Source organism: Siniperca chuatsi, linkage group LG22 (genome assembly GCF_020085105.1).
Source record: "Siniperca chuatsi isolate FFG_IHB_CAS linkage group LG22, ASM2008510v1, whole genome shotgun sequence".
Classification (NCBI taxonomy): domain Eukaryota; kingdom Metazoa; phylum Chordata; class Actinopteri; order Centrarchiformes; family Sinipercidae; genus Siniperca; species Siniperca chuatsi.
Genome location: NC_058063.1, coordinates 17,206,262 through 17,223,640, shown reverse-complemented (window position 1 = coordinate 17,223,640; position 17,379 = coordinate 17,206,262). Strand labels below are relative to the sequence as shown.

The 17,379-nt window shown below is 37.9% G+C and overlaps 2 protein-coding genes across 5 annotated transcripts in view; both read right to left on the bottom strand.

The window, feature by feature from the left end:
- Positions 1 to 245: 245 nt before the first annotated feature.
- LOC122869746 (sterile alpha motif domain-containing protein 9-like) lies at positions 246 to 9,088 on the bottom strand. 3 transcript variants are annotated; one of them, XM_044183015.1, is made up of 11 exons: positions 8,848 to 9,088; positions 8,497 to 8,643; positions 4,888 to 7,697; positions 3,708 to 3,742; positions 3,530 to 3,594; positions 2,837 to 3,045; positions 2,489 to 2,745; positions 2,188 to 2,316; positions 1,907 to 2,051; positions 1,692 to 1,727; positions 246 to 1,493 (listed from the first exon to the last, which is right to left on the bottom strand). In XM_044183015.1, the coding sequence occupies exons 3-11, from the start codon at positions 7,676 to 7,678 to the stop codon at positions 1,219 to 1,221; spliced, it is 3,942 nt and encodes a 1,313-aa protein (XP_044038950.1). In that variant the 5' UTR covers positions 7,679 to 7,697; positions 8,497 to 8,643; positions 8,848 to 9,088; the 3' UTR covers positions 246 to 1,218. The 3 variants fall into 3 exon arrangements, with proteins under 3 accessions (XP_044038950.1, XP_044038949.1, XP_044038948.1); XM_044183014.1 differs by having other exon boundaries at positions 3,708 to 3,751; positions 4,888 to 7,691; XM_044183013.1 differs by having other exon boundaries at positions 3,708 to 3,751; positions 8,848 to 9,086.
- Positions 9,089 to 10,509: 1,421 nt separating this feature from the next.
- LOC122869745 (sterile alpha motif domain-containing protein 9-like) overlaps positions 10,510 to 17,379 on the bottom strand; it is a 7,157-nt gene continuing 287 nt past the window's right edge. The window contains exons 2-4 of one of the 2 annotated variants that reach the window (XM_044183012.1): positions 13,389 to 15,943; positions 12,209 to 12,286; positions 10,510 to 12,018 (exon numbers count right to left, since the gene is read on the bottom strand). In XM_044183012.1, coding sequence (XP_044038947.1) covers positions 11,744 to 12,018; positions 12,209 to 12,286; positions 13,389 to 15,924 — 2,889 coding nt within the window. In that variant the 5' untranslated portion in view covers positions 15,925 to 15,943 and the 3' untranslated portion in view covers positions 10,510 to 11,743. Of the gene's footprint in view, positions 12,019 to 12,208; positions 12,290 to 13,388; positions 15,944 to 17,379 lie in introns of both variants that reach the window. The other variant, XM_044183011.1, reaches the window with a different exon arrangement.

Here is a 17,379-nt window from a genome sequence, read left to right as displayed (position 1 = left end):
AAAAATTACAAATATTATTGAGAGTCAATACGTGACTATGCATTTTATATTTTCAGATATATTGCATCAATTTCACCTGAATTTTTTAATGTGTGTGACTGTGCAAATACAACCAATACAATAACACACTTAATCGGAGTAGATTTATTATTGCAGAAATAAAACGTTTATTAAAATATTTCAAGTTAAAAAAAATAGTAATTTGCTAAAAAATAATCTTTTATATTAAACTCATACAAATCCAACATTTTCAAAACCTTTAGTCAAGCACATTACAGCAAAACATAAAAAGTCATGTGTTCTTCTTTACAAACTAACATAATCTGTGTCTTTAAAAATGTACCTAAGTGTGCCCTTTACAATTACACTGGTTTTGCTTGACCTATCTTGCTTAATGTAAAACACTGAATATTTAAATGGAAGAAATGAATCAAACATCAAAAGACTGATATGACAAATGTATATAAAAAAAAAGACTTTTCCACTGAGAATACATGTTTCGTTAGTCTTAAGAGGTTTTATATTTTCATGTTTCATAAATCCATAAACAAAATGCTAAAAGACAGATTATTTAAATGACCAAAGTTTTAGGAGCGTCATTTCTTTATTGAAGTCACTCTTTTCATCTGAGGTGTCTGATGTGCGATCAGCTGATATAAATGACCTGTAGCATTCCTTTTCACAGTAGAAATGAATAAGTTACTATTACTAAAAGTGCTTTGCTGTTTGACCCATACATTAAGGATGCTAAACATTTACTGAATGACACTTTGTCCAGCATCTTCCTCTCCACCTCCAACTCTTAACAACTAAGTAGTAAACAAAAGTGTAAAAGTAGTAAAAATATCAACAAGTTCAATGAACAGTCCAGCAGAAAAAGTACATTAATGCGTCCAAAGCCGCTGTGCAGGTCCAAAGGGTCATGTAGGTGTAGTTCCCAGTGCAGAGACACAGAGACAGTTTATTCAGCTGTTTATTCAGTCCACTCAGTGTAGTGCTTACAGTATATTACCCTATCATCTTTCTGTGTTGCTTAGACTGATTTTTTATATCCAATGAAACCTCTTTCTCTTAGTTAAAACGTATTTTATATCAGAATACACAGTCTGCTTCTTGTGGTCCTTTCCAATTTCACATTCACTTTAGTTTTTGTCATCTCAGTGTCAAATGTCTACTTAGTGTCCAAAGCTAGAGTATGTCTTTTTACTTTTACCTCCTTTATCCAGATCCCTCAAGCTCATTGATGAGAGGCCTCATACTCTTCATCCTTTTAAGGATGTCTTTGAGAGCGTCTTTGCCTTTTGTGCCGGCTGAATTCAAACACTTAAAAATGTCCCTCATTTGGTCTTGTGTAGTTTTTAAAGCTCTCACAGCATCATAGCTCTCATTTGAGATCAACCCCTTATCCTTGAGCTTATCAAGGATGGCTCCTGTGTCGCTCACTCTGTTAATCAGAGCTGTCCGATGGCGATCCACGAAATGCTGACCTGAGGCTGTCATGGAAGATAAAAGCAAAGAAAACAAACAGTGAATACTAGAAGTTGTAATGATCATATGTTCAAATTCTAAAACAAGGAACTAAAAAATGTTTTAAGCAGAGGGTAGCAATGATGTTTGATGCCACTATGTGAAGTCATTTTACCATTTCTCAATCCTAATTTTATTCTTGCATATTAAATGTGTTGTCTTACCATCTTCATGATCAATGCTTTGGTTTTGGTAGTCTCCTGAAATAAAATGGGTCACAATGCTAGTTACTGTATATAGCTTATGTATATCTTTTGCATTAAATTCACAATTCACAAGGCATCTGCTTTGCTAAACAGTACACATTTAGCTAAACAGAAAAAAGGGTGTACATAGTGCACAATAATTAGTTTAAAATTATTTTTAAAAAACCACTCACCTTTTCGAATAATGCAGGTCCAGACAGTGTCCTCTTTATTTCTCTTTTGCTCACTTTCAAGTTTCAGGTTGAAGTCACTGTCTGCATTTCTGACACACACCTCAGAGAAATTTGGGTTTCTCCTTCCACATGTGAGCTTCAATGTCTGTGGAGGAAATATTGTGTTAAAGGGCAGCACTTTAAATTTTTTTCTTTTAGTTAATATCAGTTGTAAAAATTCATGCTTTTATGTTCTCAAAGTTAGTTACTGAGCCCCATTATTAAAACTGTTAAAACCTTACTTTAGGGCAAATTTCAGCAGTGTCCATGTCTGTCGTGAGGAAGAAATTATCCAGCATATGAAGAGACTTGTCTGGGCTTGGTTTTGGAATTATTATTGATCCATAAGATGTCTCCTTTCTCTCTACTTCCTGTGAAAAAATAGGAGCCTTAAAGTCACAGTAACAAACATTGATATCTATTTTTGAAGTACAGTCATAATGGTTTTGGTGTGTCTTTACAATTCTCCCAAATTTCCAGTTGCACATGTGTTACATATTGCAATGATTTGTATTAATTACTGTGAAAAAATGAAACATAAACCTGTTTTATATTATGATCGGGTGGGACCAGGTAAACATGCAGTGTGAGGAATTCCTTTTTTGTCTTGTATATTAACACATCACAGTAAACTTTTACTGGGAAGCCCAGTTTCATCCGGATCATGACCCCCCTTGGAGAGAAAGTTGTCGGGTGTAACTTGACATGGGACGATGTCACTTCAGACACTTGTTCCACAACATCTCCACAGGTATCCACATGTAGAACTGCAAACATGTCTGACATTGTGGAGTCATGATCTACAAAACAAAACAATTAGTGAGGAGAAAAGATTACATTTATTCATACAAATGATTAAACCATTTTCATTATGCATGTATGTCCACTTACCTATCCAGTGTGGCAGATGCACCTCCTCTAACTTTCCAGCTGTGACGGTGATGTCCAGTAGGGGTCCTGCTGGCATGTAATTCATGCATGAAGGCCTGTCCCTGAGTTCCTCCCACGAGCAAAACTGGTATCTGAAGCTGACCTCTTCCTTACAAACCCAGCGCAGGGCAGACACGCTGCATTCATAGTGACCTGCCTCAGACTGTAGGCTAAGGAGTGAAAGGGAAAACAAATGGGTTTGGATGAACTGAAATATTGAATTAAAGAGCAGCTCCACACAATTTTAAATGTAGTCTATGTAAAGCATTGCTGCACTGACCTTTATGGGTTGAAAGTGTGTTGCACAGCAAGCCTCATAGTTCAGTGTGGTTGTACCACATCAAACTGTGTAGCTTTACACAATAGTTTAATGTCAAGTATTGCACTGCACAGGGTGTGGGGGGCAGAGCATGCAGCTAGCACAGCCATTTAGATTTGCTTGTCTTAGGTGTCAATAGCGGGCCCACACTCAGAAGGGGGCCCATTTATTCACCATAAATAGAAATAATTTTCCTGACACTTACTACTGTAACCTGTAAGGCAGAAACACTGAGTGAAACGACTTGAAATGCTCCATTTTATATTTAGCCTTTACAGCCTTTTTAAATGCCCATGGTTCCTCTGTGCTGTGACATATTAAGATGTTATCTTTACCCATAGATTTGAACTGCATCCACTCTTTTGACTTCTGGTTCAAGTTTAGTCCAATCACTGGAGTCCTGTATCAAAAAAAAAAAAAACATAAAAAAACCCCAAAACAGTTGTAATTGTTTAATGAGTTATTTTGCAAAAACAAAAAACAAGCAAGCAAGCAAACAAAAAAAAAACTTACCATAAGACCACCACAGGCTCCTAGCCTCAAGTTTCCTGAAGGCCCTTGTTAAGACACAAAACATTAAAATCAAACATTCTTTGGTACCACTGTCTGGCATCCATTAGTTGTAACTATTGAGTTTAATAATGGTTAATAAAACATTGTTATTCTCATTTAATTAATAATTAATTAGATCAATTAGATCAATAATATGACATCAGAAATATACTTATTACTTCATTACGAATGAAATATAGGCTGGTTACATTATTTAAGTCAGTCAAGTTATGTAGAGCAAATCATGATGTAACTCCAATAAATGTTGTCAATATTTGATGTCTAGGGTCTGAACTCATCACTCCCAGCAAGGATACACCCAGTTCTGTACAGAAGAGCTTGGGGGAGTGATGATAATTACTTTCCCCCTGAGGGAACATAGAGCCTACAGGTAATTGTGAAATAGAGGTTTATGAAATGCTACAATATTGACGTTTGCGGTCCGTTTATTTTTTCATTTGTTCCATTTCTGGTTTTGTCTATTAACTTACGATTGCAACGGTAATTACAAGTAAAAGTTGCAGTCTTAATCAGTGCACTCAGCCTAATATGCATTTCTCAAAGTTGGGAACACACTTCAACATTTTCAAGGAGGTCATATGGCCATATTTTTTCACCCAAATATGTAATATAATGTATATTTTATTGATAATAATAATAATAATAATAATAATAATAATAATAATAATAATAATAATAATAATAATATAAGAATAACTAGCTTGTTACAAAATAACAAGTCCATGTCATGGAAAACTGTATTTTAGATAAAGAATTATTTTATTAATAAATATTTTGAACACCCACAATCAGACAACCTATTCTGTTATGATATCATATTGTTATAAACACATAATAAAACCCAAATACCAATACATTGACCAGTCACCATGATTATTATACCAGTAAAATGACCAGCTTAAATGTAAGTACAAGGTGATCACAAGCAGCAGATGCCAATTTACACAATGCAACCCATACCCACTTTCGCTGGAGACAGGAAGTTAAAAGACAAAATTACACAGTCAAGGCACTTCGTTGTTGCTGAAATGCACCAGGCCAATATGTAAAGGAACATTAGCTAACTAACAGAAATGCTTGTGCTCTCATTTAAATAATGATAATAGTAATAATTTCTTACCCTTGATGGTAGTTCTTGTCTGAATGCTAAAGGCTACAGGACCGCTGATGGTAAATCCAAGGTAAAAGGAAACTTGACCTGATTTCCACAGGCTGTCTCTCCGGTTGACATCCATCTCAAGCTCTGTGCCTCCAACAGTCGCATACAGTCTGTAGTTTCGCACCACTCCTTCAACTTTGAGAAGTTGTTCTTGGACTACGGGATCTTTCAAAATATTCTCATTCCTCCAGTTTGTGTTTGAGTCTCGTACTGCATCCTTAATCCACAAGATCTCAAGGACCCTTCTGTGAACAAGTCTGCTCAGACCTTTACCTTTTCCAAGAAAAAACAGAGGGCGAAGATACCTTGATTGAAAGAGTGCCTTAAATTCATGTTCATAAGAATGCTGAACATGTTTAAGTAATTGATTGAGGTCAGAGACAAATTTGTCTTCATCATCTGTAGGCCAACATATGAGCAGGGCTAACATGTGAAACTCAGGTGCATCTCTCGAGCCCAATGGCATTTTCTGTCTAAATGCATTTTGATAGTCAGAATGGGGTGGAGTCTCATTCTTATTTATCAGCATGATATTGGCGAGGATGTAGTTGGCAAAATCATGTCGAGTGGAATCTTTGCTTAGACAGATTTCTTCCCACCATGTAGCAATCTGTTTAAGCTCCGATACAGTGCATCTTCTGTCAAGACATGAGAGTACTCCAGCAGAAGTGACAGCCAATTTTTGTTTAAGCTTCTGGGTGGTTTTATCAGATTTCTCTTTGTTCTTGGGTGCTGAGTCTCCGACATACTTTCTGTAGCAGTCTGAGGTCTCTCTAGAAATGTATGATGCATCATCTTTTTTCATGACAGAATCTGAGTAAGTTAAATAGGTATCAAAAAATTCAAACTTTTTCTCAACCTCGTCTCTGAGGCTGTTTATTAGATCATTAAATCTGAAGAGTTTGTTGTCTCCAAGTAATTCCAGGACAGAGCCCATGGACACATTCTTTGTGAGAACTCTCCTCCACGTTTCGTTCTGACTGACAAGTAGGTCAAACACAAGGTTGCAAACCTGCAGGTAACCAAACTGCCCTCTAGTGTTAAAAGCACGCAAGACTTTGGCCTTGCCATCTTCTTTCATGTCTTTCCCACGTTCATTTTCAGCAAGTCGTTCTTCATCTTTGAAAGCTTCAATGGCTTTTGTGGCCAGTTGCAAAATTTCTCTTGGTTTGGCAGGAGACTCTTTGTTCCTTAGATGGTTCTTATGGACTTGGCCCAGTGTATCAGCAATGAATGATTTTTTGGGATCTCTTTCCTTTGCTGTCTTTGCCCACATTTCAGCCTTGTTGTAGTCTTTCAGTTCTGTATAATAAAAACGAGCAAGTGCTTGAGGAAACAAAGAATTCTGAACAAATGTATTTGATGCAACTTTTAAAACTGATGCACTCTGTTTTTTGTCCTCCATCTCCTCAATATCTAGAATCAGTCTAGAAAACCTCTCTTGGTCCTCTTCTCTTCTCCTTGGTCCCATGTGATGCTGTTCTCTATTATTAATTTTTTCCTCTTTTTTTATTTCCCTTTTGAGCAGCATGTCTTTGACAAAACCCAGCAAAGATGGAGGAACCTCATCTCTGCATAAACAGGTCAAGACTTTTTTTGCTGTGTCACTTCTGGTCACACCGGCCTCAGCCATCAATTCAGTACAACGCTGTGCTATCATAGGGTGAGCCATGCTCACTTTTTTTTCAGATCTTGTGTCTTGTTGGAAGGTGATGATGAGATCACTAAAGGGCTTCATTCTGTCCTCCAGTGAAAGGTCTCCATGGATGGAGTCTTCATGTTTTAAGAAGTCCAGGCACTGAGACTCCAGGAGATATGAGCCTGGTACGTAGGCATTCAGCAGGGACAGGAGGGCAGCAAGCTGGGTCTTCAGCTGGTGTCTATTTGCTTTCTTGATTGTTTTGAATACAGCGCATGCCTCCTGGATGTAAGCTTGAGAGAAATTGCTTTGCATTATGTTAAAGCCATGGAATAGTTTGCATTTATCACTGTATCTTCTGCTGAGCTCCTCCTTTTTCTCATTAAATTTTTGCTTCTCTGTGTCTGAAAGTTCCTTTTTGAGGATGACATGTTTTCTCTCATTCCTCTTAAAGTTTTGTTTCACTATGTAAGAATGCTCCTTGTTAAGGATGACATGGTCACTTGCTCTCACACAGTTGAGTAAAATTACTACAGGCATATCAATATCTATCTTCTGCTCAGCAATCTTCATCATAATGTTGTCTTGCAGATTTTCCAAATTCTGCTCATCATTCAGTAGCAGCAGCACAGTGTTCTGGTGGCCTCGACTGCCTGCTGTGAAAAGGTGGACCACCTGCTCTGCAATTTTTGTGATGTCTGAGGTAGAGCCTGTTAAAACAGCACACCTGAAGGTTTTCCTCAAGTCCCACAACACCTGCATGGCCAGTGTGGTTCCCCCACATCCTGGCTGGTGGAACAGTTTAACAGTTGATATTCCAGGGTGTGTTTTTCTTCTTTGGCGAATTTGTTGCACAAGTGCATCGTATCCATCCCGTTTAATAAAAGGACTTCCAGTGCCATGTGACTGTTCACTAATGTGAAAGTTTAACCATTTGGGTGGGGCTCCTCTGTAAAAGTTTTCCTCTGTCTGCTCAAGAAGTTTTGGATCAAAAGACTCTCCTTCGAACTGATTTGCATGGAGAACATCCAACAGTGAGAGGGAGTCTCTGATTTCGCTTCCCACGTAAATTTCACCCCTTCTAGCAGTGGACAGGGCTGGTCCATTTGCCATCACTTTCAGTTTCCTGTACCTTAATTAATGTGAAAAACAAACAAAAAAAACAAAACATTTTAAATCAGAAGGTTTGAAGATTATGATTTTACATACAAAGCAGATCAGTTTATAATCAGTTTAAGATGCACAAATGAAATGTAGTAGTTAAAATTAGCCTCAGTGTGACCACCTATGAGATGCTGCTTACATGAGTCAGTAATAACAATCCAGTAATATAACACTGCCAGGGACCACTGTGCTGTTAGTCAGTCATTTTACTTTTGATACTGTAAGTGTTTTTGCCGCTAATACGTCTGTACCTTCACTGAAGTAACATTTTGAAAGCCTTTATTTGCAACAGACATTGTGGTGCTGTTACTTTAGTGAATAAGTGACACACACACACACACACACACACACGTATAGAAAGACTTCTATACTTGTGAGGACCCTCATTGACATAATGCAGTCCTTAACTAAGCACCTAAGATGTTTGTTTGCAGTTTGCAGGTGGACCCAGGGAATCTGAAGTATTTTGGGTAAAGTATTTTTACACAATATGTTTTATTTTAGCAAGAGCAAATGCTTCAAAGACGACGTTGTGTAATCTTTCCCACTTTCTCTAAAGAGCAGCAGAAAATAGTCTCCTCAAACTCTAACAGGAAGTATCAGGGATTGCCTCCCACTTAGTAGACAGGCCAGTGTCAAACAGGGCTAGGACGTCTATAGCTATTTTACTGAGCAACTTCAGGGATTTACCAAACACAGTGGCATTTCCCATAGTCACATAGTTTAAGTAACTTCAAGTAAAACTCATTTTAAATATTGCAACTGACCTCAGCTTTATCTTCAACTGACATCTGCTTCGTTCATAGCTGTGTGGCTTCCTCAAACTCACACTTCCTCAAGCAAACTCACACCTCTACAGTTTTGTTCTTGTTCTCTGAGTGGGTGGGGCTTTGTCAGGATACACTTCCTCTAATCTGCAAAACAAATGCAGTAATATTGAGTCCAATGTGACGTCTCCACATTTCAAATTTGTTTTGATCAACCGAAAGTCCAAAACCCAGAGATATTCAGTTCACAATAATACATAACAAAGAAAGTCTCATTTGAGAATTTGGAACCAGAGAATATTTGGTTATCACTGCTTTTCCACTCAGCCTCTTCAATCTGTGTACAAATACCTTGACTACACTTTCAACTTGCGTGCAGTGCATCCGCCAATCCGTCCCATTAACTTCTGTGGAGAGCAGACGCGTCCAAATACCACGCCTTCGTAGTCACGGTAACAGTAACAAACACGTGGTTAACGTTGTTTAACGGTCGCAGTTTGGTTAGGTTTATGCAACACGTAAGTTAAAATAAGTCAACATTGACTTTTAGCTACACTAACTCATTTCTCCTGCGAGCAGCAGCCTGGCTGTTCACACCAGAAGCGCATTTCTCCGCGACGGTCAACAAGCAATTCTGCTCCTCTGCTCTTTTCTAATCACAATAAAGAGCTGATCCTTCTAATAACCTCACGAATTTATAACCTTTTTATAACTAGCTTATGTGTTTCTGCTATCCATCATAGCTTGCTGTAGACTATAATACATCACACAAACGTGACACAACGAGGCTTTAAAGGAGTGTGGAGGTCCCCCGGAAAAAGAAGTGCATGACGACCTACATATTACACCTTGGAACAGAGCAGAAATATTGTTTTATATATGTGTTTTGTTTTATATTACATCATACCAATTAAATTTAAATACTGTATGTATCTGTATAGAGTTGTGTAATTATTTATTAACCATACTTTTTCATTAGTAGGGTGTTGTTTTTGTTATACAACTAGGATCGTTATTCTTGACATATTCCAATTTTTAACCATCAGTATGACCGAATATTTCTATTTATTGCAGATAAAGAATCTTGCATATTTATTTCTTGCAACAAATAAGAAAGTAACTGAGGCAGTGACCAGCAGAAGTGGTACTAAATGTTTGGGAGCCATAAGATCCGGCTCCCTTCAAAGAACCGTAATTTACTGTGGCTGACAAGGGCAAACGCACTGCGACTTAACAAAAAACATGCAAATAGACAAAACACAAGCCAATTAAGAAAACATCTTCATCAATTCAACAACACATGTGTTGCAAATACACACAGCAACCAAATACAGAAACACGCTGCAAATACAAAAAAACAGCTTGTTGTTGCCACAGTTTGTTTTACACAGTCCATGTTTGTGACTCGTGAAGTTATTGAAGCCGGGTCCGTGTATCATCCACGCTTTTGTTTCTTCCTGACTTCTGCCACTGATCTACTCTGCGCATGCGCTGAAAGGTTGCCGCTGCATGTGCCTCGCAAGAGCTTGCAGAGCAAAAAAGTGGAATTCTATCAGTAATTTTAATGATTTGTGAGGATATTTAGTGTTTGTGGCAGATGTTAACCTAGGAAACGCTATTTATGTGCACTTGGTCACACCAACGTTCATAACAGGCAACAGACCATCTGTCATCACTGATGAACCTGGTTATTCTCTCTGATTAACAGTAGTTTTCCAACATTTTTTTCAAATTCCTTCACATTTACCTTAATTTTCAGTTTCCAAAATGCTTTACAAACTTTTTCTTTGGATCTGCGTGCTCCCGAGAGGTAAGTGCACACTGCAAATCAGACTGTGCGAAGTGGAGAAACAGTACAAAACAAAATAACAGAAAGACAATGTCAATAATTGTCAATATTATTATCAGGCAATAGAAGGGTATGTATTTTATATTTTCATAGATATTGCAGCATTTTCACCTGAATTATTTAATATGTATGAATGTGCAGATAACAACAAGTACAAAAACACATTTTTGTCTTTAACTGGAGTAGATTTATTATTGCAGAAATAAAATGTATTGAAATATTTCAAGTAAATATAAAATAAAAATAAAAAATTACAAGAGACCTCCATAAGAATACACTTCTAAGAAAATGTTGTGTTTGTAGATTTTACAATCAGAAATTACTGATCGATTATTTTTCTTTTTTAGCTCATGAGAAACTGAAAATAACAAAGATATAGACAATCTTATTCTTTTTCTTAATAATCTTATTTTGTCTTGACAATATAGAGACAACATGACGGACAGAGGCAATATAGGGAAAAAAAATCAATTAAACAGGATTAAAATATTTCCCCCTTTTATATTAAAACTCTCAACGTGCTTCGATAAATCCATGTCACATTATTCTGGTCTTAACATTTAGCTGAAGGGACCCTGTTGGTTTTTTTATTTTACAAATAAAACAAAACAAACCTTCAGTATCTTCATTAATCATACAAATCTAACATTTCCAAAGCCTTAAGTCGAGCACATTGCAGCAAAACATGAAAAGTTATCTGTTCTTCCTCACATATTTACATTCTTTGATACCCTCAGTGAAGCTTTGTCCAGGTTCTGGCAAGATGAGGAAAATAAATCTACTCAATTCAAACAACATTTAAACAACATAATCTGTGTCTTTAAAAATGCACCTAAGTGTGCCCTTTACAATTACATTGGTTTTGCTTGACCTATCTTGCTTAATGTAAAACACTGAATATTTACATGGAAGAAATGAATCAAACATCAAAAGACTGATATGACAAAAAATGTTTAAAAAAGACTTTTCCACTGAGAATACATGTTTCGTTAGTCTTAAGGGGTTTTATACTTTCATATGTTTCATAAATCCATAAACAAAATGCTAAAAGACATACTATTTAAATGACCAAAGTTTTAGGAGCGTCATTTCTTTAATGAAGTCACTCTTTTCATCTGAGGTGTCTGATGTGCGATCAGCTGATATAAATGACCTGTAGCATTCCTTTTCACAGTAGAAATGAATAAGTTACTATTACTAAAAGTGCTTTGCTGTTTGACCCATACATTAAGGATGCTAAATATTTACTGAATAACATTTTGTCCAGCATCTTCCTCTCCACCTCCAACTCTTAACAACCTGTTCTCCTTTCCAATTTCACATGCACTTTAGTTTTTGTCATCTCAGTGTCAAATGTCAAAGCTAGAGTACTTATTTTTACTCTTACGTTTTGCTCCTTTATTCAGTTTCCTCAAGCTCATTCATGAGAGGCCTCATACTCTTCATCCTTTTAAGGATTTCATAGAGAGCGTCTTTGCCTCTTGTGCCGGCTGAAGTCAAACACTGAAGAATGCCACTCATCTGGTCTTGTGTGGTTTTTAAAGCTCTCACAGCATCATAATTCTCATTTGAGATTAACCCCTTATCCTTGAGCTTATCAAGGATGGCTCCTGTGTCGCTCACTCTGTTAATCAGAGCTGTCTGATGGCGATCCATGAAATGCTGACCTGAGGCTGTCATGGAAGATAAAAGCAAAGAAAACAAACAGTGAATACTAGAAGTTGTAATGGTCATATGTTCAAATTCTCAACCAGGGAACTGAAATCATGTTTAAACAGAGGGTAGCAATGATGTTTGATGCCACTATGTGAAGTCATCTTATCATTACTCAATCCTAATTTTTATTTTTTGCACATTACTTACCTCTAGTGGTATCTGGCCAGGCAAAAAGTTCTGGTTTTATTTGCCCAGGTTTTGAGATATCCACCTCTGAGACCTCTACTGCTACACAGTACAATGGAATAGGATTTCATTAGTGGTGCACACAATGAAAAATAACATTTAAAACATTCAACGTGACTCTCCAAAAACAATGCCTCAGTTACTCTGGATAATTCAAAGGCCTTTCTGTGAACAGTCTTTAATATAAAGGTATTTATATTAAATCACAATTTAATAGTCTCCAGTCAATAGTAATAAAAGTGGACAGAGGACAGGTCTTGTGATTGGGGTATGTTTAAATTTTGTCATGTCTCATGATGTAATGTTACTGAACCATCTACCAAAAACGTAGATGGCAAATTCCTGACCCTCATTGACAAGATAACAGCAAGGATCATAATGTTTTTCAGAATAATCGAAACATCATAGGGATTATTTCTTTGCTGGTTCAAGTTGTTAAAATTATGCACTGTAATAATTTAAATTTACAAGGAGTAACTATTCTATTCTGTATTTTCATCCAGAACAGAGCAGAGGAGATCAGAACAAGTTAAATCAATAAGGAACAATACTGAAAACAGCAAGTTAGACTTAAAGGTGGGGTATGCGATTCTAATCCAATACACATCATTTTGTGAAATTCAGCGAATATCTCCTCACAGTCCACTAGCTAGCCATTCAGTGTGTGCGCTGAAAACTCCGGTGTTTGTACACAGCCTGGCTCTGTAAATGGGAAATATACAGTGGCTTGGACTGAGCCACACAGCACTATTCCAGCCATGATTTGTGTGTCAGGTAACGTTAAATGACTTGCCCACAGACATTCAGCTTACTTTCTAGTCTGCCAAGATTTGCTGTTGTTGTGATGTTAGCTATAGTAGCAGGAGAGTTGTGAGTATCGCTGTCTGGAGCTGGTGTGCTGGCTCTGGGAAACCGTCTCGTCCTCTCTGGCTGTTAGCTTCGCAGCAGCAACTGTAGGGACAGTCTGCTAACCCACAGCCTAGCTAACGTCAGTTACGTTACTTGCTGTGTTGTTGTTCGCTCTATATCATGTATTTGTCATGGTATTGGATTTCTCCAGAATCGCATACCCCACCTTTAAGTCTGGAACTATTTTTGAATTTCTGCCAGATAGGTAGTTATAATATGTCACCCTTCTTACCCTTTTCTGCAGTTTTTGTCTGGATGCCAAAGGCTACAGGACCTTTGATGGTAAATCCAAGGCAAAAGGAAACTTGGCGTGGTGTCCAGAGGCTGTTTCGCAGGTTTGCATCCAACTCAATCTCTTTGCCACCAATAGTTGCATAGACTCTGTAGTTTCGTACCACCCCATCAACTTTGAGAAGGTGTGCTTGAACAATGGGATCTTGGAAAATCTTCTCATTGCTCCAATCTTGTATTGCTTCCTTATTTTGCTTAGAAATCAATCCCTCAAAGACTTTTCTGTGAACAATTCTGTTCAGATCGTGACCTTTTCCAATGAAAAACAGAGGACGGAGGTACATTGATTGAAAGTATGTCTTGTATGCATTGTCATAAGAGCAGCGCATATACTGAATTAATTGACTAAGGTCAAAGACACATTTGTCTTCACTGTCTGTAGGCCAGCACAGGAGGAGGGTCACCAGGTGGAGCTCAGGTGCATCTTTGGGGCTCAGGAGCATTTTCTCGCAAGAGGAACGTAGAAAGATGTCTCTCCACCACGTAGTTATTTCGTTATGCTGTGATTCAGTGTCAAGACATGAGAGTACTACAGCAAAGGGGTCATCCAGGATTTGTATAAGCTTCTGGATGAAATCACCACCTTTTTGTTTGAAATGTTTTGTTGGGGAGTCTCCGACATACATCGTGTAGCATTCTGTGATGTCTTCAAAAATGTGTGAGGGATTTTCTTTCTTCATGTCAGGTTTTGAGTAAGTCAGATATTTATTAAGGAATGCACATTTCTTCTCAACCTCATCTCTGTTTATTAGACCATTAGAGAGTTTGTTGTCTCCAAGTAGGTCAAACACAAGGTTGCAAACCTGCAGGTAACCAATCTGCCCTCTGATGTTAAAAACATATGCGATTTTGGCCTTGCCATCTTCTTTCATGTCTGTCCCATGTTCTTTTTCAGCAAGTTGTTCTTCATGTTTGAAAGCTTCAATGGCTTTTCTGGCCAGTTTCCAAATTTTTCTTGGTTTGGCAGAACGCTCTTCAATGTTCTTCAAATGGTTCTTATGGACTTGGCCCAGTGTATCAGCAATGAATGAATTTTGGGGATCTCTTTCCTTTGCTGTCTTTGCCCACATTTCTGCATTGTTGTAGTCTTTTAGTTCTATGTAATAAAAACGAGCAAGTGCTTGTGGAAAAAATGGATTTTGATCAAATATTTTTGTTGCTATCTTTAAAACTGATGCACTCTCGACTGGGTTCTTTTCTATCTTTTGAATATCTAGAATCAGTCTAGAAAACTTTTCTTTGTCCACTGTAATCTCCGTGTTATTGATTGGGTTCTTTTCTTTTTTCATTTCTCTTTTGGTTAACATGTCTTTGGCAAAACCCAGCAAAGATGGAGGAACCTCATCTCTGCATAAAAAGGTCAAGAAGTTTCTTGCTGTGTCACTTCTGGTCACACCGGCCTCAGCCATCAATTCAGTACAACGCTGTGCTATCATAGGGTGAGCCATGCTGACTTTTTTTTCAGATCTTGTGTCTTGTTGGAAGGTGATGATGAGATCACTAAAGGGCTTCATTCTGTCCTCCAGTGAAAGGTCTCCATGGATGGAGTCTTCATGTTTTAAGAAGTCCAGGCACTGAGACTCCAGGAGATATGAGCCTGGTACGTAGGCATTCAGCAGGGACAGGAGGGCAGCAAGCTGGGTCTTCAGTGGTCTATTTGCTTTCTTGATGGTTTTGAATACAGCGCATGCCTCCTGGATGTAAGCTTGAGAGAAATTGCTTTGCATTATGTTAAAGCCATGGAATAGTTTGCATTTATCACTGTATCTTCTGCTGAGCTCCTCCTTTTTCTCATTAAATTTTTTCTTCTCTGTGTCTGAAAGCACTTCCTGTAGGACGACATAGTGGTCACTCTGTGGAACTGCATCCTTTCTAACACAGCTGAGGAAAATCGCCACAGGCATATGGGTGACTATCTTCTGCTCAGCAATCTTCATCATAATGCTGACTTGCAGATTTTCCAAATTCTGCTCATCATTCAGTAGCAGCAGCACAGTGTTCTGGTTGCCTTGACTGCCTGCTGTGAAAAGGTGGACCACCTGCTCTGCAATGTTTGTGATGTCTGAGGTAGAGCCTGTTAAAACAGCACACCTGAAGGTTTTCCTCAAGTCCCACAACACCTGCATGGCCAGTGTGGTTCCCCCACATCCTGGCTGGTGGAACAGTTTAACAGTTGATATTCCAGGGTGTGTTTTTCTTCTTTGGCGAATTTGTTGCACAAGTGCATCGTATCCATCCCGTTTAATAAAAGGACTTCCAGTGCCATGTGACTGTTCACTAATGTGAAAGTTTAACCATTTGGGTGGGGCCCCTCTGTAAAAGTTTTCCTCTGTCTGCTCAAGAAGTTTTGGATCAAAAGACTCTCCTTCGAACTGATTTGCATGGAGAACATCCAACAGTGAGAGGGAGTCTCTGATTTCGCTTCCCACATAAATTTCACCCCTTCTAGCAGTGGACAGGGCTGGTCCATTTGCCATCACTTTCAGTTTCCTGTACCTGAAACGTAACAACAAAAAGTTGAAAAGCTGGTTATGGTGAACTGTACTATTGGGCTGCCAGGCAATGGTAAACACAGATTTTAAATTAGAAGCTTTGTAGATTATGAGTTTACCAACATTTATGATGCAAAAATTAAATTTAGTAGGTTAAATTAGCATCACCTCAACAAGCTGTGAGATCTAAATGCTGCTTAAATGTAAATGAGTCAGTAGCAATCCAGTAATGTAACACTGCAAGGGACCACTGTGCTGCCTAATGAATAAATGTACTTTTGATACTGTGTATGCATTTTACTGCTAATACTTCTTACTCTACTTAAATAGCATTTAGAATGATTTTACTTGCAATACATTGTGGTATTTTTTACTTTATTTTATTAAATGATTGACACACACACACACACACATTGACATAATGCATTCCCTAATCCTAACCCCTAACCTTGACCATTTTAACCATGAAACTTGGAGATGTGAGAGGACCATGTCAGGTTCTCTGTGATGCTGATTCCCAGGAACTGGCAGGTTTTGATTATTGAGGGGTAACAACCCCCCCATCCCCCCGTAATTTACGCCCATGTGTTGACATATATTAAAACTGAAATCTCAGCACCAGTTCTCTCTGAAGACTTGACAACCCGTGCTGATCGCGTCTCCCCAACCATTTCCTCACCCAGACTTGTGCTCCTGCTTTTGTTTCTTCTCACTTTAAATCGTTACCAAAGCGAGCGGTTGCACCACCTCCGTCTCTATTTTTTGTTTAAGTCTGCTTCCCCATGAGATCACGAGAGGTGGTGTATTGGTCCCTCCGGCACGATTATCTTAATAATACCCTGTGGTGTGTGATACGCAATTATTTACAAATCTTGTAGTGTGTGCATGTTTGAGATTAGAGAGAGGAACTGTTAAGTCTCTCCTTATGTGCGTGATGCAACCCGATTTCATAGTCGGTTAGTATTTTAAAACTCCTGTAGTGTGAGCCCAGCTTTAGCTCTTATGCCGCCTCTTTCCTCCTTGCGGTGACGTTTGAGATGCTGTGAGCAGTGATCGTCAAGGTCCACTGCACTTAATCCAATACCTACACTTCCTTTCCCGATGTTGATGAGTGTGTTGCTGTCATACATAATACGTGCTTCAGTAATGAAGGCGAGCAAATAACAAATTAAAACAAAAATGTAGTGAAGTTTGAGGGAGCTATATATATATACACTGTATATATATATATATATATATATATATATATATATATATATATATATATATATATATATATATATATATATATATATATATATATATATATATATATAGACTCTTTGTGTTACAATATAGATCTACAGCACATGAACTTCAGTAAAAACTTCAAGCAAACTTCATTACAATAGCATGCATTTTTTTTTTTTTTTTTACTGTGACTGAAACACGTTTCCAGAT

Excerpts from the sequence above, each read along its gene's own strand:
- LOC122869746 (XM_044183014.1), bottom strand. The coding sequence starts at position 7,678 with ATGGCAAATGGACCAGCCCTGTCCACTGCTAGAAGGGGTGAAATTTAC. Across the intron at positions 2,317-2,488 it reads CCGATCATAATATAAAACAG|GAAGTAGAGAGAAAGGAGAC; the intron begins GTTTATGTTTCA and ends ATTTTTTCACAG. Across the intron at positions 1,494-1,691 it reads AAGCATTGATCATGAAGATG|CCTCAGGTCAGCATTTCGTG; the intron begins GTAAGACAACAC and ends CTTCCATGACAG.